Here is a 23,060-nt window from a genome sequence, read left to right as displayed (position 1 = left end):
TCAGGTATAAGTGGAGAGATAACAGTGTTTGAAATTAATGTTCAAAATATGCGTTATCATATTTTTTCCTGCTGCAAAAAATATCAAGCAAATCAAATATCTAAATCACTACCATTACCAGTCTTCGGTGTACTGGGGACCCCCTGAAGGACCCCAAATCCCAACTTGAGACCTATTAGACAAGCCTTCTGTGTCTGTCCCTGGCAGGGGGAGGAGCGGGGACTTTATTCCCACCAATTACAGAGCGGGAAGTGACTTTTACCTCTTGTGATTGGCCGGCTCGACCACGCAGTCTTGGGAAACAGGAAGAGACTTTCTGTCACGTTTGTTTTGCAGCAAGATGAGACGCGGACATCGTTCAGTCATCGTAGGGATGAAAAATAGCTTAATTGTAAGCCACAGTGCTGATGTATGGTGTTAAAGTTACTCTAACATAGCCTGATATAACCTGCAGTTCAAAAGTTATCCGTAAACTGCTATGCTACACAGGCTATATTTTAGCAAGTTCGAGTATGCCTTCAGTTACGATCCTCTATTCATCTTTTCGACATTTTAAGTGAGCACTCGATATAAAAAGTGTATTTTAACTCGTTTGCAGATATCTATCTATTTAAAGTATGGCGGCAATCTTTCCCCACGTTTCGGCATGAATTTCCTCAATCTAAAATGGCACAATAAGGACACATGTTGCATTTCCGCACTCGCAGCGCCCTTTCTACTCAATTAATCACGCAGGTTTGACCAGGAGCTAGTGTAATGAGAAACGAGTCAAATGATTGACGAGCAGGAGGAAGCTGCCAGTGATTTTTAACAACACAAGCTGCTTATTGTTTGTTGTTCCTCACCGTGAAGAGCCGGGTAAACATCCAAACATTCAAGTAGTCACTTAGACTAGTGTACTGCACCGAAAACGGCACAAAGCAAACATGATAGCATTATTTTTAATCAGCGAAGACTATTAAGCCAAGGCCATTATTGCCAAAGTCCATTATTCTATCTATGAGTCTATTACCAGCTTGCTAAATGGCAGGCAGTGTGTTCAGCGCTTATCCAAAGTGCACTGTACCATTGTTTGGCTCAGAAATTTCTCGCCTTTATTGTCAGTTCAGGCAAACCCCCGATGAATACAGTGAGAGCTGCAAGAGTAGAAACAAGAAAGTTGAAGCAGACGCATTTGTGATCGCATACCATGACAGATGTGGTGGTGTTGGTGGTGTGTGTATGTGAAGAAGGGGGGCAACCGAAAGTCTAAATGAAATACTGTAAATGCATGACTACTTTTTATCACATAACCTCTTTTTTTAATCTAAAAATATATATCTATTTTAAAAGTACTGGCTGAATTGAGCAGTGGGGTATTTATTAATTGTTTTAGGGCTGCAACATTTTTAAAAAATTATAGATAGGTATATATGATGTCAGAAAATAGTTTAACATGTCCATCACAATTTCCTAACTGTTAAGGTGTTTTTTCTGTCTGGAAAAAAAAAATTCTCTATCACAGAAGACAAAGGAAAAATCAGCAATTCTTCAAATAAGAGAAGCTCCAACTAGGGAATGTTTTCTATTTTCCCCAGAATAAATAATTAAAAGCATTAATTGATTATCAGAAGAGTTGCCAGTTGCGATTTATCAATTAATTGTTTTGGCTGTAGTGTGTTTTTTGTTGTTTGATTAAGTTACTAGTCTCCAAGTCTAGTGACTGTTAGAAGTTTAAAGTACATTTTGAAATAGTTATTCACAGGTTACAGTTTCTCAAATTTGCTCCTTTTATTCTGTTGTATATCTTTCTAGACTAATTTTTCTTTCCTTCCTTTTTTGTACTGTTTCACAATACATGTGAAAATGTAATCTTGGACTCTGTGATGCACATTTCTTTTCATTTTGTTACGTTTTTATACTAAACAATTAGGTGCTTAATCTAGAAAATAATCAGCAGAATAATCTATAGTGAAATAATCATTAGTTGCGGCACATCACACAACAAACATGTGACTTGGAATACATGAATGTGAATTACATGTACTATTAAAAATGAAAAAGAAAGAGAGATATTGTATTTGTACCCTTTAGACACTTTTCACATCAAGGTTCCAGGAAGGAAAGGTTTCCTTGGTTGAAACTCTTACAATCAATGTGACCTTTATTTATTATAACCCCCATCTCTCAAAAACTCACATATAACATAGTCAATCATCTCTCCTTCCCTCAAAGTAAAAATAAAAAAGGAACTGCTGTCTGGTTATTGCCAGTATCCATCTCAGTCGTCAGAAAAGCTGCACGTTTTTGCTGTTGTTAAGGGCTGGAAACCAGAATCCCATCGGAGTTGCACCCTAAGGAACAAATTTAATGCTAGAAAAACATCCCGACCATCAACCAAAAATGACGGATTGAAAATAATGTCGAGCTATCTTGGGAATCCCCCACCAGACAAGGGAACAGACTGCATTGTTTTTCTCATTTATGTGATATATAGAACAGAAAGAGGGGGAAAAATGGGCGATTTATTGGTTAGATAGGCGTATTCTTTTCCATGCACAAAAGAAATATTGGATAGTAATGTAGGGATCAAGTCACATCATGACATTGTTTGGAGGCTAGGTGTTCAAATATGTAAGTCATCATCTGTTGGTGGCCCGCTAGGTTTTCAATAGATCATTCAATGCAAATATGTGTGGGAAATTGTGAAAGTTGCCACATGAATATGTCAATGAAGGGAGTGTAATTTGTGCTTCCTTAGCAGGGCAGCGAGATGAAGAAGCAGAGGGAGAGCCAGTGCACTCAGAAGACCATCTCATTGCTGAGCCCCCTGGGGACGATCCAAGTCAGTGGATGTGAGAATGGTGTGCACACCATCCAGATCCTAATGGATGTCGCACCTGCTGAAAGGTACTGTACAACAGCCGGGCTGGTGACGTGATAAACAAAGGTGTGAAATTTACAGGCGGACAGAATCCACTCCTGTGATGGAGTGCCACCATTCCTCATTGGAAGCAGGGCATTTTTGTAGATCCCACAAGAAATATCCTGGAGAAAGTTGGGCAAATATGAGCCGGCACTAGAAATATGAGGGGCACTAGAATACAGTTGGGCTTGAAATTAGATTTCTGATGGCATGTGGTTGTGATTCTTCCTGCAGTATATTTGAAATTTCAGAAAAATAACTTGTTTATTACCCACAGGGGAGTTGATTAGAGCTGATGTCTGTAGGGTCAGCAAAGGCCATGGGGAGCATGGACTGTTCGCTCCTGTTTATTTATGTTCCCTCCAAGTTGTATGCAGTAGTTGTGAGTGTCAACCGACACTCAGAAATGTAATATGTGATTGCATTTCATGCCCTACCCATCCCTCAAAATTGTTAGAATGTTGACAGTCTTACTGAAGCGGTTGAAACTGATTAAACTCAGCGTTAATAAGTACTTATTCCTTATTTTTACAGGTCCACATCCTACAGCTCAGATTAGTTTTGATTAGATTGAAATTAAATATCCATGTATCGCAGATTCACATTTGATAAACTTGAATGGTTTGGGAAATTAAACCATTTCCAAATGCACCCGGATAGGAAGTTATCCTTTTGAAAATGTATGTTCAAATTCTAATTTATGGAAACCCATTAATGACCTTGTATATTATACCTCAACATGTGTTTCCTTCTCGACTGTCTGCTATTTCCTAAAATTCATCAAGCAGTAAAAACATTCCACTTGTTGTTAATGAGTTGAAGTGAGAAAATTAATAATATGGAATTTTGATTATGGAAGATGTCCTGTAACCATGCGCAAGCACCTTTCTCCGTCTCCTTGTGAACAGGGTTTAATTTGTGTGTTCAGGTTCAGTAGGAATATGCAAATGAATTTAATGATTCGCATCACTAGATCATTTCTCAGTTTAATATCATTTGCTATGTCGGTCATAAGTGATGCTTCGATCACATCGCTGTCTGTATGTTCTCAAAGGTGTGAGCAAGAAATCATTAAACAAAATGTTTAGATTTTATCACGACCAGTTGAATGCAGCGTTATTGTCACAGGACAGGGGAAGTAGAGCCGCCTCAGATATATGGAGTAACGCAATGTAAACAGGCATTAAGGGAGGCGAGATAAAGTGACAAAATATAGGCTTATCTTTGCAACCGGCTTTACATGTAGATCTCACAAAAGCCTGCCTGTAGCAGTAATAGTTCAAATCAGCCATTTCCATTGATTTATTTATGACATACTAAACAAGGCTCTTTCCAGCTTTGGATGTGGTGTGGTACGGGCTTAGGAAGTCAGTGTGATAAATGATCTCTTAGAGCATATTTTGGGTAAGGGAAATAGATAACATCTATGCATAAGGTAAAGGCAGACCTACAGTAGTATGTTTGTGAGCAAGTCAAAGCTTTGTAGGCTTATACGACTCTGTTTGCTTCCTTTTTTTCCTCACAATTCACTATTGGTTGGTGTTGAACAGCTGGTGCTGCAACAATAGCATTTGTGGCATTGATAGATAGTTATTGATAAATGCCATTATAGCTACATAAACGCCCTTGAAGTATTGCTTACACACCATGACCGTCAGCTCTTTCTAATAGAAACGTCTCAAGCCCCTTTTGCTTCCTAACTGATCTTAGGAACATTTCCTAAAATCAACCTCCTCTGCCAGTCTAACGACAGCCCTGAAGGCACCATCAGATGAACAAATTCATTACATCTCAACAACCCCTGTTGGGGCCCTACGCACCAGCCTCCCTGTTAACCAGCTTTCCCCCCCTTTTAGTTTTTAGCATGGCCTCAGCGTTCACAGAAAAATGATACGCATTTTGTTTACAGGAGATTACTATTATCTGAAATATGATGCTTCTTGCCTCTTTCACACAGAGCACAGACACATAATACAGAGGAAATCATAGAGTACTTTTTTATTAGGGTGAAAAATGAAAAAAGGGCTGGACTCCTGCCCCGAGACATTTTGTGAGCATATTATTTTACAATGCTTTGATCAATTTGTCTGTCAAGCTGGCTGAGATGTGGGGGAGCAGGAAAAAAGCAATTTAGCTTGTGAGGTCCTCAATAGAAATGTACTACAGGAGCCTGTGTATGACATGTTGCATTAGAACCTGAGTAGCCTTTATTGCCTGATAATGTCGCAAGGCAATGCTGATATCAATCACCCTTTAACAGCCAGTATGATGTGTTTTTATGAAAAGAAAAAAAAAATAATGCATGAAGCATTTCTTGGAAAATAATTGATTTAATTCTGAGCTGAGGGATTCCTTTTTTTTTAACAACATAAAAATATTGTGTTGGAAAAAACAGGCACAAAATGTGCTAGGAGCTAAAAATTGTTAAGAACAAGCTCTTTGCATATGCTCCTATAGAAAATTGTAATTAATTTTACACGGATAAACATTCTCATTCTCAGCCTCATTTGCATATAGATATAAACAATATATTTGTGCATCTGAATTCCCAGCACACTTGAGTCACGTGAGCTGCCTAAAATCCTAAGTGGCTAAAACCAAAAATTATCATTATATTTCCCAGGCCATAAATCCGCCTTTTTTTCTCTGACACAAAGCCTTATAAATCTGTGTCTGATTTTTCACATTGCACATTGTTTTTAGTTAATGATTTTCATCTGTTTGTTGTTGCTGTGATAGTGGGGAAATGTACCATATGCTCCGGCAAAAGACAAATGATTAGCAAATGAAATTCTGGACAGCTGTCTGACTGAAAGCGTTTGGTTGATAGCATTCTGCTACCATAATTAGCTTAAGCTTTGGGTTAATTAACTTTCTACCTGGATATGCATAATAATAGCATTCTGCAGAAAGCCAAGGAGCTTCCAGTATATCAGCAGCAAAGGCTGGCTTTTTATTTTGTATTTCGGCTGCATATTTCAATTTCAAGAGGCGATTTAGCTCGGGAGCATCGTCAAATATTGTAGATTTTACTCCCCAAGCCAGATAATTCTGAAACAATAGGGGTGTATTATGTGGCAGAAATGCCATTTCTGAATGTAATTAAAGCGGATGAAAGCAATCACCAATTTTTAAACGCTTTTGTCTAGCATGAGGCCTACTTGTAAAAAAATACCCATCAAGAGGAGAAAAGAGGCACGAGAACCCCCAAGTCCTTATATAAGAGGCCTTTGAGACTGAAGTGAAGTACAACAGTAATTAGTCTTTTGTATGAATTTTGCCGGCCATGCTCATGATTAGTTAAGCATATGAGAGGACTGCAGGACTGCATTGGTCTTAAGGAGGAGGGTGTTAAAGTCTATTTATCACCAGTTATCCTCACAGCTTTCCATTATCACTGACAACACTGGATGGGGCCTGAGAACAGCCTAATTGTTCTGAGGTGGAGTGTTTTTGTGTCAAACCCGTCACCCCAGTCACATTGGCATTCATAAGCAGCCAGACATTTTCCATCTATCTAGCCCTAATACCCAAGCTGTCACAACAGCTTTTACACACTACCAACGCTAGTGTGAAATATCTGAGGTGATGCATTTATCGTTTTTCTCACACTCATGTAGTGTTGTGAATCAATGTCCTGGTTCACACTGAATAGCAGTATGGTAAATGTGTTCCCCGTTTGGGGCCTGTTTACATGATGTGCTCACACTCATGGAACCATATCAACAACTTATTGGGTTGTTTTTTTTGCATGATAATTTCCTCTTCCTCTCCTCCATCTCTTTTTTTCTCTCTTTTTTTTGCTCTCTCTTATATTTAGTCTGACACATTATTTTAAACAGAGACCAATACAGATACTGATTTCAGAGGGGAACATCTTTTCTATGTGGATTTTTATACTGATTTAGGCCAAAATGACAAATATACTCATAAGACTGCTTTCTTAAACAGATAGCTTTATTAAAAAAAACATTTATCATACAATTATCAAACATGATAATGTGTTCTATATACAATTTATGACATTATCAGCCACCTCTACAGATGAAAAAGGAGATAATAAAGATTAAATACAAATAAAATAAACAGCTAAATAAACATCAGTGATGTATGTTCATTATTATCCAATTGCTGATATTTAAAATAAAGAATGAATAATAGCTAAATTAATACCTGACACTATTTCTAAAATACTCCAAGCATTTTTTTCTGCATAATGTGTTCTGTAAAAAAAAGGTGTCACACCATCATATCAGACTGATATTAATAGATACAGATATACCTGTAATAGACATATATATAAGCTATAAGCTAAGATATAAGCATAGCAATGTCGGTACTATGATATTTTTATCGGTCAGGCAATAATCAATTCAAATTGTTATATTTAATAATGCACAATAAGATGATTTCTCCAAACCGGTCCAATAACTGATAATTACCTGCTTCCAATACAGATAAAGATAATTTTAATTTTTTTTATTTGAAAAGAAGTTCATGACCTTGAGTTTCTGCACACCTGAGGGAAGAAATGCTAAGATGTGGGGAGTAGAGGTGAATGATTTAATATATTCCACAGCTCTGACCCAACCAGATCTAACTGATTACTATTTTAAGACAACAGAAACAAAGATCAGTCCTGACCCTTCAAATGTTCATTTATTTTTTCGACTACAGTTCATTAAAAAAACATACTTTGGATTTAAACAAACATTTTTCCAAAGAATTCAAACTAAATGGCTGCTAAATAAACTGCTTACATTTGTATCTAAAATGCTTTGTCATACAAACAGTGACCTGCTGAGATATTGAATGAAATCATCAATAAAGCAGAGGGGGAGACTTTTTGACGTAGTCCCTTTAGAAATGGTATGAATAATTCATTGTGTAATGATATTCAGATGATTTTTGTTCTATTTTTTACTGCGGCCTTAGAATATTGTTTTGCATGTTGTGAAGTGTAGTACTCAGCTGCGTATTCATTAAGGTGCTGCTCCCACTGGCCCTAGGACCCATCTGTGCTCTATGTTTATGCCTCCATCTCTCGGGACCGTCCCAATCAGGCTGCATGTGCCATTTCCTGTGTAAACCAACACCTGTGTAACACACTACCTGTAAACCGCCCCACACAGACGAGACACTGACATTCACTCAGATGAAAATCTGCAAATGTTGTGGTTTCTAAAGCAGAACCTCCAGGGTGAGGACCGAGCCGAGCGAGAGTTCCCCTTCACTGTGGAGATGCAGCTAAAAGCAGCTCCTGCAGTTTTTTCCCCCCCTTTTTTTCTGTTCTCCCTGCTGTCGACTGGGAAGTTTTTCCGGCGTGAGGGTTGTGCTAGTTTGTTTTAGAACTTGATTGGATTCTATATCTGCAACATGCAGAAGTGTACAGTGTGTGACATACTGAGGCAATATGCAGAGAGATGATTCCGCTCTGACATCTTGGAGAGGAGTACGAGTCAATTATGCCCAAGTGTTGTTCTTGCTTATCTTCCTGCGGCACCAAACAAGGATTTAGTCAAGGATTTAGGGGTGAGGGGGCGGTGGTGGGGATCATGGTAAGCGGTTCACAACAAAACACTCAAAACTCCTGGGAGCGGGCACTGATTTAAAAATAAATTACAGAAGACGAAGCGCTAACACTCAAGGGCCCTCAGCAGTGCTGGCGTACACAGGTGAAGATTAGCCTCCTCGCTAATCAGAGGAACAAGGCAGTAATTTGCTCTGAACACAGACAGTAATTAGGACTTGGTGACACTGGATTCCCATAATGCCTTTGTGCTTGACGTGGTCAAATTTTGACAGAGGCTATCCATGCAGGGTCACTGTCCCTCCAGTCTCTCGGCCCTCTTCAGTTGAGGCTCTAAAAGGTCCCTGCAGTTACAGGGGATCCCTAATGTACTTTATGCCTCCCTCACTGGCTCCTTACCATTCGGGTAATTGGAATCTCTTACTATGGCACTTGAGAATAGAGGCTAAAAACACTATTTGAAACTGCTCAGTAGTCTGTTGTAGATAAACATTGCTGCGTCGGGGTGTGTGGATACACTACATAATGGAGTAAGAGTTAAGGCTCTGGTAATACATGCCTTCACTGACTCCTGTGGCTAGCCAGTTGGGAGAAGACCTAATTGTTGTGTGCTTTGTTGCCTACTCTGCAGTATTTTACCACCACCTTTATGTATTGGATTGAGTGTTGCGGCCTCTTCGGTGGACATTCACTAATAAGAGTTGTTGGATATCTAGAGAGCCGTTTATCCGGCCGAGTTGTTTTTATTTTGAAACGGCAGAGCACAAAACGTGCACCCCACAATGGAAAAGGATGCATTCCTTTCAGCTTACCACTCCAAAACCTCTCGACTTTAGTGCTGCAGTAGCTAGATAGGCATCTGAATGATCTTCAAATGGTTGAACGAGCTGCATTGAGCAAGTGGCTTACAATTGTATCACAGCCTTTGGCTCAGAGACCATCAGGATCTTGACATTCATAGAGACATGCTGTATTTTTTTTCCCTTTTTAGACAGTCATTTTAGGCTTTTTTCATGCTCTCTTGAGTCTTTGACGTCTCTGAGTTAAGTATCTGCAGCTATAAGGCTGAGGAAAATATTGGACTGCTCTTGGCCTTTTCTATTTCATCCTCTGACCCGCCATGTTACCCATGATCGGTGAAGGAGAACTCTGGCAGGCTGTGTCAAAAGTGACAGCCGATCGAGTCAGGATGAGCGCCATCACGCTTCACAGGATGGAGGCATGAGTTCTGAGTTTTTCCCCTTTTTGTGCAATATACCATTACACCCTTCGCCAGATTCCTTTCAATTAGATCCTGTGGTTAACCTGTTTCATTCTTACGTCTGCGGCTGATAGAAAAAGTCTCACTGAAGTCTTGTGTAACTAGAGATACAGAATATGCCAAAGGAAAATCGACAAATTTAATGTCAGCTTTTCTTTTTTTTTTTTGTTCCTTTGTCTCCTTCGATTGTTTCCTTCAGGATGAATGAAATAACCTCCAACATTATATAAATGCTCAATTCATTCTTTATATTAGAGTTGGAAAATAGGTAGAACTCCAAATGACTCCCACTTTACGCAGCAATGATTTATGGTAATTGGAAATTGATTGTGACAGGAGCACAATATTAGAAATTTTCTCAAATCACAATCTTCTATCAGGGGAAATATTCTTTTTAGTGCAGCAGATCCTGGCTAGTTTGGAATTAGTTTCTTGTTTCCTTACCTGTGATGAAATAGTAAACGCCTGAAGGACATTGAAAGAAATGTGATTTTAACTAGTCAAAAGATAATAAATAACAATTCGTTCTAACCAAATTTGAATTGTTTATTCAAACTTAAACAGCCTTGTTTAACACGGTTATTTAAAATACTGTTTGTGATAACTACTTATTTAGTTTGTGGACGGCAAAATAAAGATCACTCCTCCTGTGGGAGTTTCTTTATAATAAGCCCGACATTTATCGCACATCTCTAATCTCTCATTTGAAGGGCAAAGTTTCTAATGTGCCAGTGTGGACACTATAAAGATCATATGATGCTGCTTGATTTGTAATTCATTGAAGCGACTGGAAATGTTGCCAGCGCAGGAGCTACATCTCCACTGCCCACATGCTCTTTAAAAACAATCCCCCATTGCACCTCGAGGTGACAGACTTCAGCTCGACTGATGTTGTTCTACTTTTATTTATTTATTTTGGTGTTGTTTACCGGCCATAACATGTACTGCATTCCATTAACTTTTACTACTGTCAATGTTGTATCACTCAAAACACCTTTTGAAGCCGGCGCATCCATAACGGAGGGCTGAGGGGAGAAGAAAATTAGCCACGGTGACAAGTCTGAAGTGTGAGCTGGAGGTCAAAGGTGCCAAGCCTTAAGCAAAGGTGCTCTAGCCTTTGTCCGGTAGATTGTAAGGGCCTGCGGGTCCAACAGGAACATTTCCACACACAATATCCCCGAGCTGTCAGTGTGCAGCGGCTGGAACATCCTCTCAGAGAGAAAGAGGGGCTGTGGAGGGGTAGAGGAGGTGGTGGTGGTGGTGGGAGGAGGCGCGCTAGAGGTGGAGGGAAGGTGGTGGTGGTGGTGGTGGGGGGGTTGTAGAGAGGGAACAGTGGCCTGAAGATCCTTGCAGAGAGAAAGAGAGGTGGGGGGATGGTGGGTGTGTGTGGTGGGGAGCCAAAAGAGCTGGAGTGGGAGGATAGAGAAATAGAGAGGGGGAAATGAGGAGGGAGAGCTGGGGGGAGGAGGGGGAGGGATAGAAAGGAGAGACAATGACAAGTAGGGGCTGGCTGGGCACTCACCCATGCCGACAGAGATTGCCATGAGCCATGGCCATTGTTTGAGCAGGTCTCAGCACAGGACCTGCCGGTGGGTTTCCGAGTTTTCACCACTCAACTATAAACTGCTGTGTGGTTTATTTAGAAATGAGAGTATTTACACCTTTTACTGTATTTACACCCACTGTTAAACGGCACCCAGGAGATTTTCATCACACAGCCACAAACTAGCAGGCAGAGCGGTTCCCTGAAAACTGACCTGCTCAGTCATAACACTCCAGTAAACCTCAGCTTCACATGTCCAATATAAAACGTTGCTCAAACTGTGACCTGCAGAAGTGTAAAAACACTTTAGGGCCGTGTTGTTACGGCGGGCAGGAGAGAGACGGTCTGTGTGTTTAACAAAGTAAATGTCTATTATTAATACCATACAGGATAAGCCAATTTTGAAAAAGGGGCACTTAAATGGTGATATTATTTATTTATAAGTCCTGTACACCAGTTAATGGAATTGGCGGGCCTGCTTTAGATCCACAACACAGCTTGAGGTCCACTTTGCAGTAATGCACATGCTAAGAGAGGACCTTCCCAGTAGGGTCTTTAAGTGTCAAATATGGGTCAGTCTGCTTGCATTGACCTGGGGGGTGGTCAGCAGCGGAGAGAAATTCAGCTGTTAAGTGATGCCAACTCAACCATCGGCAAATTCCTCCAAGCATCTACTCATGCTAAGATGCACGTCCAAGTGTAGTGCTTTGCTGGCCAGCACCGCTCTGGCCAAAAAAATCCATTTATACTTGTCATGAACTATAAACTAGACCCAAGCAGAGTTGAAACTGTTGTTAACGCTGTGCTCTTAACTTTTTTCCGTAACAGCTGCGAGACTTTTGAAAACTCTGTTCTTTTCTTTTTTCAGAAGCCGGTTCTGCTTCCTTAAAGTTGTTTGAAATAAACTGTTAGCGCCGTTCCTCATGACCCGACAATGTTTTCTTTCATACTCTATCATGCTGCACTTCATATAAATATATCTACTGTAACAAATGCCTCCATTACTGTCTTTTTATTTTCTTTCTCTGCTTTTCACAGCTCTGTGTGATATTTGTCGCACTATCCGAGCCGAAATACAGAACTTGAGATTTTAAACACGTCTTGATTAACAACTTTAGTTTCACTCAGCAAATTATGCCATCTTGCATCAGTGTCACTCGTGGCATATTATTACACTCTTGTGACATATTTTAGCACTATTCAACCAAGAATCTGGTATTATGATTGCTCCTCTGATCCCCACCTCAACTCCCCATCCTGCCTTATATCCCTCACAGGAGCAGCGAGGCCCCCCTGAGCTGTGTGGTCAACGATAGCCCGGCAGAAACGAGCCCCGAGTTGCAGCGCTGCGTTGAATGGCTCCAGGCGTACTTCAGTGAGCCGCACACCACTGGGAGTCTCCCGCTCCCTGCCTTTCACCACCCCGCCCTGCAAGGAGGTCTGTCATGGATAAATATTTGCAGAGCCATGACTGGGATCAGGCTTTCACTCTTAATTGTCAGTTACATCACTTACACTCACTGGCTCACTGTGTTATAATGAAGTATTTTATGGCTGAGAGAGGGAGAGCGAGGGAGAGAGCGAGAGCGGAGGAAAAGCGAGTGAGTGGGTGAGCGAAAGGAGAGAGAACAGAACACAGAGCTGTAACTTGGTTCAGTAATCTGTGGCAGCTCTTACCACGCGTGTTAGTCTTGGCAAGCTTTTCCATGATTCTTGGCACATTCTTTGAAACTGATCGAATTCCACTCTTGACATTTTCAGACAGGAAGCTTTTTTTTTTCAATGACAACATGTGAATGGTGGTAAAGTTTGAATGAGCTTATTGTTGGCTTGACCAGTCACCTAGGGCGAGTAAAATGAAAGCACCCCAAAAATGGACAATTAGTGTCCTTTCAACTGGTAGTTGTGACTGCAGAGTGAATGATTGAGGGCGCTGAGGAAAAAAATGAGGAATTAATTATCCCTGGCGCTTTTGTTTCGAGGAAAACAAACAGCACTCGCAGCCTGACAACTCACTTTTGAAATCATAAACTTATCGTGCTCGTGCCGTTTTTCAAAACAATTACAGGCTATTTCTTTGTCACACTCAGACGCTCGTTGCATTTTAACTTAAAGATTTTCAGAAGTGCTCATTTAGACCCAGAAGCACACCTACACAGGGAGAAAAAAAATAACTCTAATATATGCATTTAACAATTGTGCCTCTCTTCCCCTGCAATCAGGCCTTAGTTGCTCTCTAATTTCATGCAGATCTGCAGTGCTTGAGTGATGGCATTTTCAATGAGCAGGTACTCCATCGAGACCCTGTATACAGCTATGAGTCCCACGCTCCCGCAAAGGCAATGCAGAAATACATCAGGACCAATTACGATATCAACTTTCAGTGTGATTCCCTTCGCCACCAAGTGCTTGTGTACCAGCCCCAGGCTCTTTCAAATCGCATCTCATCTGAAGTCTTTGGGGTTTTAATTAAATTTCAGGATAGATGGAATTCTTCATTAGTACCTGATCTGAATAGGTGATTGTGCTGTGTTCCACCTCTCTCCCTCGCCTGTTGTTTTGGGGCTCAGTAAATACAGGGTTTAGGCTTAGATTGCTCTCAGTAGTCAGAACCATAGGCCATGCCAGTATAAAAATGTTAAATGTGAGCATCAAGAGTATTTGTCTTTTGAGGCAGGAAAATAGAAGGGTTTTTTTTCTTTGCTTGTTGATTCACAAATATTAAGGATTAGTTTTTGCCTTACTGCTGTACAGATTCCTACTCGATCCAGTCATGCAGCCCCAGCCTGCCTGCCTGCCTGCCTGCCTGCCTGCCTGCCTGCCTGCCTGCCTGGGAAAAAAAAAAATACAAGTTTAATCAGGTCATTACAATCTGTGACAACCAACTTTTGTTTGCTCAGTTATCTTGTGGGAGAACCTGAACGCGACAGCGCTCTCGCAGCACTTGTCATGTAATATTGAGTTGTGACCTTCACTTGAAGTGTTGCCATGTTTATTTACACATTTCTGACAAAACAAGCCACTTTTCATATTAGCTGTCATGATATACCTGAGCAACAGAGGTGACATGAAAGGAGACGCGAGGTGCAGTTTTCTATACTGCCTGACTGATTGTCATGTGGAACATCACACGCAAGTTTGGTCGTCGGAGGTAGAGGAATGGCGAGTGCGTGCACGTGTCATGCTTGGTGAGCTCGCGTGTGTTTGTGTGTGCGCGTGCACTCGCGTTAGCCCCCTCAGAAAAACACAGACGCCATCATGGGTTCTTAAAACGATGCATATTCTTATCTCATTAATTATACATCCATATGTAACAGACGAGAGGATCTTAGTCTCGGTAAGCGGCACAGGGAATATGCAGGGAGGGGGCCAGGCAAAGGGGGGGAAGGGCGCTCTTCAAAGCCCAAATGACTGTGTTCCTGCAGGAGGCTGAACCTCCCCCTGTGCACAGCACAGGGCGAGATGAGACACTCACCAGGACTCGCCCCTGTGATGTGGAGAGGAATTAGGGAAATGAACGTTTTCAGAATATCGAATAATCAGAGAATCATCAGCACCCCGTCAGCCTTCAAAAGTATGGATCCCTCAAGACTCAAGAGACACTTTGACTGGGAGTCAAAGTCTTCCCTCCCATTAGACACAAAGGATAATGAGGTAGCTGCATTTCCACTATTGTCTTTTTATTCATACAACCATAACTGTCAGGTGGAAATCATCTCCCCAAAATCTATCATTAGCTGTCCTGATGGAATTCAGTTTATAGTTGTTGTTTTTTTCTCGTTTGAAATTGCTCTCATATACGAAATTATGAGCAAATCAATCATATATGCCAATACCTTCATCACCTTAATCAGTAGATGTGTTTGATTTTACTCTGGGTCAATGTGCCTCTGCCTCTGCAGTGGCCCTATCACCTGCTAGGTAATGACCTGTGACATAATTATGGGATGTCTGTAAACATGTAAGTGGTTCCTCTCAACTTTTATTTAAACAATTGACATCACTGCACCCCGATCTAAAGAGGGTCCTGACCCCAGACACACCGTATTAGGCTCTTTATGAAGTATGGGGCTAGGGGACCGCTCTCCAAATCATTGCTGGTCACCTCGAGTGACCCGCAGGAAGTCTCTGTCACTAACACTGATGAGGGCAAAGTTCTTTAACCCCTGTGCCGGCAGATGAAAGCGCACACACTTGTTTTTTTGTCCAGAACTGTTGGAGATGCGGAACCTTTCCAGGAGAAACAGCTGCTGAGGATTTATAAAAGGTGTAAACAGCCCCGTCGCTTGTTGCTCGGTCTGCTCGTAGGCGAGAGTGCTCTGCCGCATCTGCTGGCGTGACACTGACTTTGGTTGTTTGTCAATAACGTTTGCATCAACTGGGATTTGTCATAGCCATAGTCTGGGCAAGTTGTCATCTCGCCACCGGTGACAAAGCGATATCAATATGTACCACGCACATCATGTGGCCAAATCCAAGCTTTATGAGGGAGAATAATGCATAAAAGAAATTTCAGGGGTGTATCTTATCTGCTCATAACATTAAGTCTGTCTGCGTAAGAGCCCGTCATCTCGTTGACAGCGTGATTATTACCTGAAAAATTATTAAACAGTACCTACGGGCCTTGTTCAAGACAAAGAACTCACATGGGTGCGCATCAATCAAATATATCCCCTTTAGGTTTTACACTTATTCCCCCCAGTTTAGGCAAATTGCCTTGTTCGCGTGGCTTTGTGTAGCGGAGAGTGACTATAAGGTAGCGAGGGAGCCTGGGGAGCAAAGGATGTTCACTCTGTAGAAGAGAGACAGGGGTGTGACATGTTTTCACACAATGCCAATTTAGAGGGATTTCTCATAGATCACTTGTCATGTGCTCTCTTAGACCATATAAATGAGAGAGAATGGGAGATCACTAATTGAATTTTCATGACTGAGTACATGTATGTACTAGAAGAATTTCACCCCCTCTTGATAACGAGACTATTGTTTCCCATCTTGTTCTCTGTGCAAAAAAAAAGTGTTGTTCGTCTGCTACACAAGCTCACTGCATCTACGTCTGAAGGTTTCAAGATGCTTCACATTTCCCTTTTACTTTAGCAATCAGAGCTGCACAAACATGCCTCTCAGTCACTGCCTGGTAATCCAGAAAAAAAAGATAATGCTACTGCTAAAGTGCTAATGAAATCAAAGCCGTTAATGTGGTCGGTTAAGCTGCGGATGATTTGAAGAATTCCGCCATTTAAGTGAAGATGATATAATGAATCTACTCTGAATAGAAAGCAATTAAAAGGACAAATTGGTCTGATTAACCTCAAAGTCATCCCACTGCCACAAATGGTGTGCAACATTCAAATTATTATTATTAAAAATCTGGAGCAGATTTGCAGTCTTTTTGGCCTCTCTTAATCCTTTTAAATGAAGGAGCGAACTTTTTTAATTTTAGCTGTGACCTTTCAAAGCATAACCTAGATTTTTCTGCCATAGAAATAATTTTCTCACATCAGCTTCTGTAGCATGTTAATACTAGCTCTAAGGTCAAATTGAGGGACTTCTATGTATTTAGTTGTTTAATGAGTATTGTGAAGAAAAAAGAGGGAGTCCTACAGAGCCCCTTCCAAGGAGAATTGGACGTCAAACATGTGGTTGGACGCGATGGGAAGCTATTAAGTGGATCAAAATGCAAGGATGTCTCAAACTTTTGATTTAAAATTCAAAACACCAGTTTCTTTGAAAGCGGTAAAATCAGCGTACTAAAGTGTTGTCTTGTTGTCACCAGCCTCTCAGGCAGCTGTCTGATTAAATGAGGAACTCTCGCTTCCTCTGTTCTCTCCTTCTGTCTCTCGCTCTTCCTTTCTGTCCTCTGCTTTTGTTGGCGTAGATGCATTCACCAGCCGCGTGCTGCAGGTACTTCTGAGGGATGTGAAGTTTGGAGAGACGGTGTCGTACAAACGGCTGGCTGAGATGGCGGGAAACCCCAGAGCGGTGCGGGCGGTGGGAGGGGCCATGAGGAGGAACCCGGTGAGTGTGGCTGACATTGATTGACAGGCTTCTCTCTTACTTACTTTATTTAGGCAGATAGGGAAAGTAATCATTGGTATTGGATTATTATTAGAATTTAATGACAAGTGCATCTGACCCTACAGCAAACAGTAAAGCTGCTTATAGTTAAAGTTAATTAATCATTTTGTTAGGTTAGTTATTAAGGAAATAAAACTAAAGACACCATGACATCACTTACAGTGTTAAATAGAGAGCTGCAATGATTAGGCGTTTGATAGAAAATTAATATGCAGATATTCTAAGCATAAACTCTAATAATTCTCTAAGTAATAAAATTTGCAGATTTGCTGCTTTTCTTTGTTTTATGTCATTTAAACAAAATCTATTTTGTTTTTAGAATGTTGGTTGTAAAAACAAGACATTTTAAATCATCACATTGGAGAGTGACGGATATTATTCATTGTTTTCTGATGTTTTGTGGAAATTATCGAGAAAATAATCAGCAGATTAATCAATAGAATAATATTCAATTTGAATATCTTCACGTCATTTTGATTATGTGTCAACAGCCACACATGACATTAGATTTACAAATGACATTAGATTTAAAGGTTTTACATCAATATGTTATGCTGTTATTGCATATAAACCTGGAGAAAAAGGTTTAATGAATGAATACAATTGTGAATTAATTAATAAGCAAACAAATACAAATTAATAAATAGAAACTATCCTGTGGGTAAATGTAAATATATGTGCCTGAATAAAAAAATTGAAAATACATAAAAGCTTATTTTCAGTTCATCTGCTTTGTTTCAATTTCTTGAAGAGCACTACCCACAACAAAGTGTTTGTGAACTCAACTTGAGTTTTTCCAATAAAATAAGTTTAAAAAAAAAATCTCATCGAAGCAGGATATGTAATCTAAACTGTAGGTGTGTTCGAATATGTGTAACGGCGAAATAAACGCCTCCCTGCGAGAGCGGCAGAGAAGTGAAAGTCTACCTACAGCACAATTTTAAGCCCACACCTTTTGTTCCTGTTCTCTCAAGTCTTTACTGTAGATGTTCGCTGCAAATCTCCGATTCTTGTAGGAAACCTGGCCCGCATCATTTCGCCCATGAATCCACTGTGTACAAAATGGAGGGCTAGAGGGCAAGTGGTGTGTCTTCTTTTGATCAAACCCTTTGATCAAAGCCCGTTTAGCTCTGCCCATGTAGTGCTGTGGGCACCACCGGTGTGCTCTGTGAGGCACAGCACACTTCTTGTACAGAAATACAGCCAGTGAAATGCTCTCCCTCATATATGCAGTGAAAGAGCTTGTTTACATCCTCGTCGTAGTGTCATGTTTTTCTTCTGACCCTATTTTTGATATTGAGGTAGGAAGAAAAGTCATTTATAATAAAATAAAAAAATCGGAATAAATCCAAATAAACCAAACAAAAGCATTTGTGTGTTTTTAACGCTCTGCTCTGGTTTTTTAATGTGCTTCATATATAACATTAGCCAATGGCACTGCTTTTGAATGGCTGTATAATACCTCTCAGTCTCATGTTTTACAGACACTTCCTTCCTTTCGTCAGGGAGGCTGGGAGCCTGAGCCCTCAGCTCCTGATACAGATCCAGAGTCAGATTGTCAGTGTCAATTACTTGTCAGTAGCGCTGCTCCACTCAGGCTTCAACTGTGAAAAGCTCAGTGTGCTCAATCGATCCTCGCCTCTCTGTGGCACTTCTTCTTCACCAGGATTTGAGTATTGATAAGCCTGGCGTAGTGCTCTTTTCCCCCCAAGTGAAGAGGCAGATCCGCAGGCCTTGAGGGTACCCTGCTCTCCCTCCAAACCCGGGGAACAGTATTGATCCGAATACTCGAGCAGTATTTCTCTGTCTGCAAGGTTAATCTGGGGCTCGGAAAGTTTTATTGCTGTTGATATGGGAGCGGGTTTAATGATGGATTTGAACTGAAACACACTGCGTGTCCAACTTTTATATGAAAGACTGGAGGCGCCGCCATCATCTCGGTTTAATTGGAGGAATACAGTGACAATGCAGCAGCAGTTTGGATGATTTTATGTTCAGTATAACGAGAGGAAAATGAGGGCAGCATTAAGAATATTTTAAAAGGAATAATTGCTGTGATTCATTCCAACCATTGCCACTCTTCTTGTTCTGAATTCACAATGATCGAAGTGTTTTAGGCTTGCTTGTTTAATCTTTCTCCAGCCATTTAGTTTACAAAGAACTCGGGACCCCCCTGGCAGTCGTCTGCAACAAGAGTAAACGCTCCACCGACTTCCTCTTTTTAATGATCACAGGGTTATCAGATCTTAATGTTGACACCCTCTCGATTGAATATTCATCCTGCTGGTGTTTTTGCCCATTAATTTTTGATTGCTTCTTTGCTTTACACTATTAAAGAGTAAAAAACATTTATACCCAAAGACTGAGCCATCACCCTGAATGTGGATTTGTGCAGGATCAAACCAGACACTTCTGGTGTGACACTTTGTTTTCATGCAGTGCAGGAACATAAAAAGCCCCAAAAAAAAAAAAAAGAAAGAAAAGGAAAGTGCAGATTCATATTTTCTGCACGTTAGTTACTTTAAAGTCGCAGCGTTTATGTTGTAAATCAGAGATTCTTTCATACATAATACATATCTACTATCTGCAACTGTTGTGCTTCTGTGACGATAAATGTCAACCTGAGAATAAGAAAGCAGTAAAGCTCCAATCTGTATTTCTGTTATTTTTTTAAATATTAGTGTTGCACTAACACATCATAGTTTGTGGTAACAGCACTGATCCTTCGTGGAATTTATATTTCTAAAGCTTAAAACTTGCATGCTGGAAATATGCCTCCTTTCTGAATTTATAAATCGGAAAAATCGTTTAAAGAAAAAGTAGAAGCAAATCTTTTAAAAGTGTCTCTGTTTGCACGTAAAAATGTCCTTGCGTAATATTTGCAGAAAACTTCAACATGTTTATTTCCTCAGAGTTGAATTTTTCTCTCTCTCTCTGCCTGTCCGTGCCAGGTTCCTCTCCTCATCCCCTGCCACCGAGTCATTTCTAGCAGTGGACAGAGTGGGCCGTACATGAGCGGCAAGGGCGACCATCTCAAACAATGGCTGCTCACCCATGAGAGGCAGGGAAGGGAAGGCTAAAGCATGACAGAGGCCAACTGTCCTTCATTCAGTACACACACACACACACACACACAGACACAGAAGGCCGGGATTTTATTTTTTTTTAAGAACACAAAACAGGGCCATAAAGTTTAGCGTGCTTGGCACACTCTGTGGAACAACTGGAGCTGCTTGTAGTTTATTCAGTTCAGTTTATTCTCCTTTTTTAAATCTAAGAATAGAGATGCTGCATAGTTAATGTGATACAGAGTTGTTGCAGAATTAGAATGTACAAAAATAACTTAAACAGAGAACAGTAGGAATTACAAACATATGCTCCCGTGGGTCTCCGTTGCGTTTGCCAGATAGTGCTGGAATGGTTTTTCTAAAGAATTATTATTCCCTTAAAAATATGTCTCTTGCATTGTTGTTGTTGTTGTTTTTTTTTTTCCTAAGCAGAATTAGTCTTTGTACCTCTCGTTGGTTTTTTAATTTCCTGCCAAGTGAATGCTTTGTTCAACATCCAGTGATAAAGGCTCTGAATTTTACTGCTACAAAGCTTTGTAGTGAAGCATTTGTTTTGTCTTCATTTAGATCTCATTGTTTGCTCTCGCCTTATAATCCACCTAGAGTGGAAACGTCTTATGCATTATATACAGTACTTTTGTAGCGTTAGACATGTTTAAATAAATACATCTCAAAATGACAAATCCTGCCTTTTCATCATTTTAATTGCATTTAATTTAAAAACTGATTTCATGTAGCGTTCACTCAGTTCAGCTCATAATTAATTATGCTGTATGTCTTCTCTCCTCGCTGCAGCTCTGGATGTCAGAGCTCCTTTTTTATTTCTGAGTAGTGTTTTCCATTAGAGGGCAGTACAGAACGGGAAACAGAAATCAACATTTCAACCTTGAATTCATCCTGCACATTTAATCTGTAACTTAAATGTTTATATGTTATTTTATTTTCATCACAACCCAGTTTAATCCCTTTGGGATAAATTATTCTCTCTTAAAAAGACCATATGGAGAGGGCAGCAGCAGTGGTGGTGTGTGTTTAGAAATAGCAGTTGCTTTAATTGAATATGTCCTGTACTTTTATTTTCTACATTTCCTCACGATGATCTGCGGTAACATTGACAGTTTAGTCTTTTTTCCCCCCTAAGTTCTGGATTCTCCTAACAGTCTAGCATAGCCCCAGAGTGACCCTTTCTTGCCCATAGTTATTCCTCTTCTGTTCAGCCCAGGTAGCCTAATAATCCACCCTCCAAAAATAACCTCGGCTCTAACCTTTACAGACACCAATTCAAGTGGCCCGCTCGCTGAATACATTTGAACTTTGCTGCATTTTTGAATTTCTTATCCGATCAGCTCCGTGTGGCTGTCTTGCCGTGCTGCTGCTGGACTCACTTACTCTGCCGTTGGAGCACCATCGCAGCGTAGATGTTGAGGCAGCAGACAGGCAGATGAAGAATGAGACTCAGTCTGTGGTTTCACAGAGGGCTAATGATGCCTGTGGTGACTACAGGCTACAGTCAGCCCCCTAACGAAGGGAGCTGTGACACAGCCACAAGGGGTCCCATTTAAGCCAGGCGCACTCTGAAGTGCACTGTAAGCACCCTCCTTTTTTGCTTGTGGCTAAGTAAATTCTATGGAATGCTATGAATTTAGCAACTAGAGATACTGATGTCTGTAGAGGTCTGTGGCTGATGTTAAAAAACAAGTCCAGCATCAAAGCATGGAACATGCTGCCAGTAATTGGCCATGTAATTGCTTAGGTACCCGAGGAATCTCTTAAAAATAATTCACACCTTTTTTATTTTCTCTTTTATGGCATTTTAGTATTTATCAGCATTAGTAGTGGTGTTAGTATTATTATTATTATTATGTCTGTATTATTTTGTGGACATATTTTCACCATGTGTACCACTTCCGTATCACGCTGGCTCGGAAATAAAAAGGAATTAGATTAAAAGAGGCTGAGACGATCTCATCATCCGCACTGTTAATCTCTGTGAAACCTTTAATTTTGGCCTAATATCTGCCTCCATTTCAGAGAGAGGGAGACTACACGAGTGCATGTGCTCGTGTGAGAGTGTGTGTGTGTTTGAGCATGTGGCCATGCGTGTTGGTGTGTGCACATGTGTATGTCCATATGTGTGTGGGTGAAGTGGATGATATTGAGTCTGACTTCATAAATCACCCAGACACTGATAAACTCCCCATGCACCCACACACCGCTAATGGGCAACCCTTAAGGAGTGTGAGTGTCTCGTGCGGCGTTTGATTCAACATTTATTAACCCCCTCACACACACACTCTCCCTCACATACGACACACACTCATTTGAGCCCCAGAAAGAGCGAGGATATGGTTGGTGGCATCCGTAGCGATAGTGCGAGGTTTTGACCCGGCTGCGCTGTATTAATCATGGCCGATAGTAGTAAGATACATTTTAGCTTATACAGCCACAACAACAACAACCTCTGCATTTCCTAACATTAGTTTCCTTCTCATAACTTATATCCTGTCTCCAACTCCCCACTTCCCATCTCATATCCTGGCACCCCTCCTCATTATAGAGCAATTTTCTGCCCCCACATCAAATACAAACACACTCTGTGCTTCCATCTCTTGCTCTTCATACATGTTGCCTCATAATTCTAATGTTATCACTACCTGCACCCCTTGGTACGAGTC

General features: G+C 40.7%; 1 protein-coding gene across 6 annotated transcripts; it reads left to right on the top strand.

Moving 5' to 3' along the window:
* Window positions 1–299: 299 nt before the first annotated feature.
* On the top strand, window positions 300–21,068 carry mgmt (O-6-methylguanine-DNA methyltransferase). 6 transcript variants are annotated; one of them, XM_059323922.1, is made up of 5 exons: window positions 300–391; window positions 2,744–2,889; window positions 12,517–12,677; window positions 17,118–17,257; window positions 20,269–21,068. In XM_059323922.1, exons 1-5 carry the CDS (start codon window positions 341–343, stop codon window positions 20,395–20,397), a joined length of 627 nt encoding a protein of 208 aa, XP_059179905.1. In that variant the 5' UTR covers window positions 300–340; the 3' UTR covers window positions 20,398–21,068. The 6 variants fall into 6 exon arrangements, with proteins under 6 accessions (XP_059179905.1, XP_059179904.1, XP_059179907.1 ...); XM_059323921.1 differs by having other exon boundaries at window positions 305–391; window positions 2,741–2,889; XM_059323924.1 differs by having other exon boundaries at window positions 312–556.
* Window positions 21,069–23,060: the final 1,992 nt, after the last annotated feature.

The sequence above is a fragment of the Centropristis striata genome, chromosome 20 (genome assembly GCF_030273125.1).
Source record: "Centropristis striata isolate RG_2023a ecotype Rhode Island chromosome 20, C.striata_1.0, whole genome shotgun sequence".
Taxonomy (NCBI): Eukaryota; Metazoa; Chordata; class Actinopteri; order Perciformes; family Serranidae; genus Centropristis; species Centropristis striata.
Note: the sequence above shows the minus strand (reverse complement) of the source record. Positions and strands in the feature narration are given on the sequence as shown.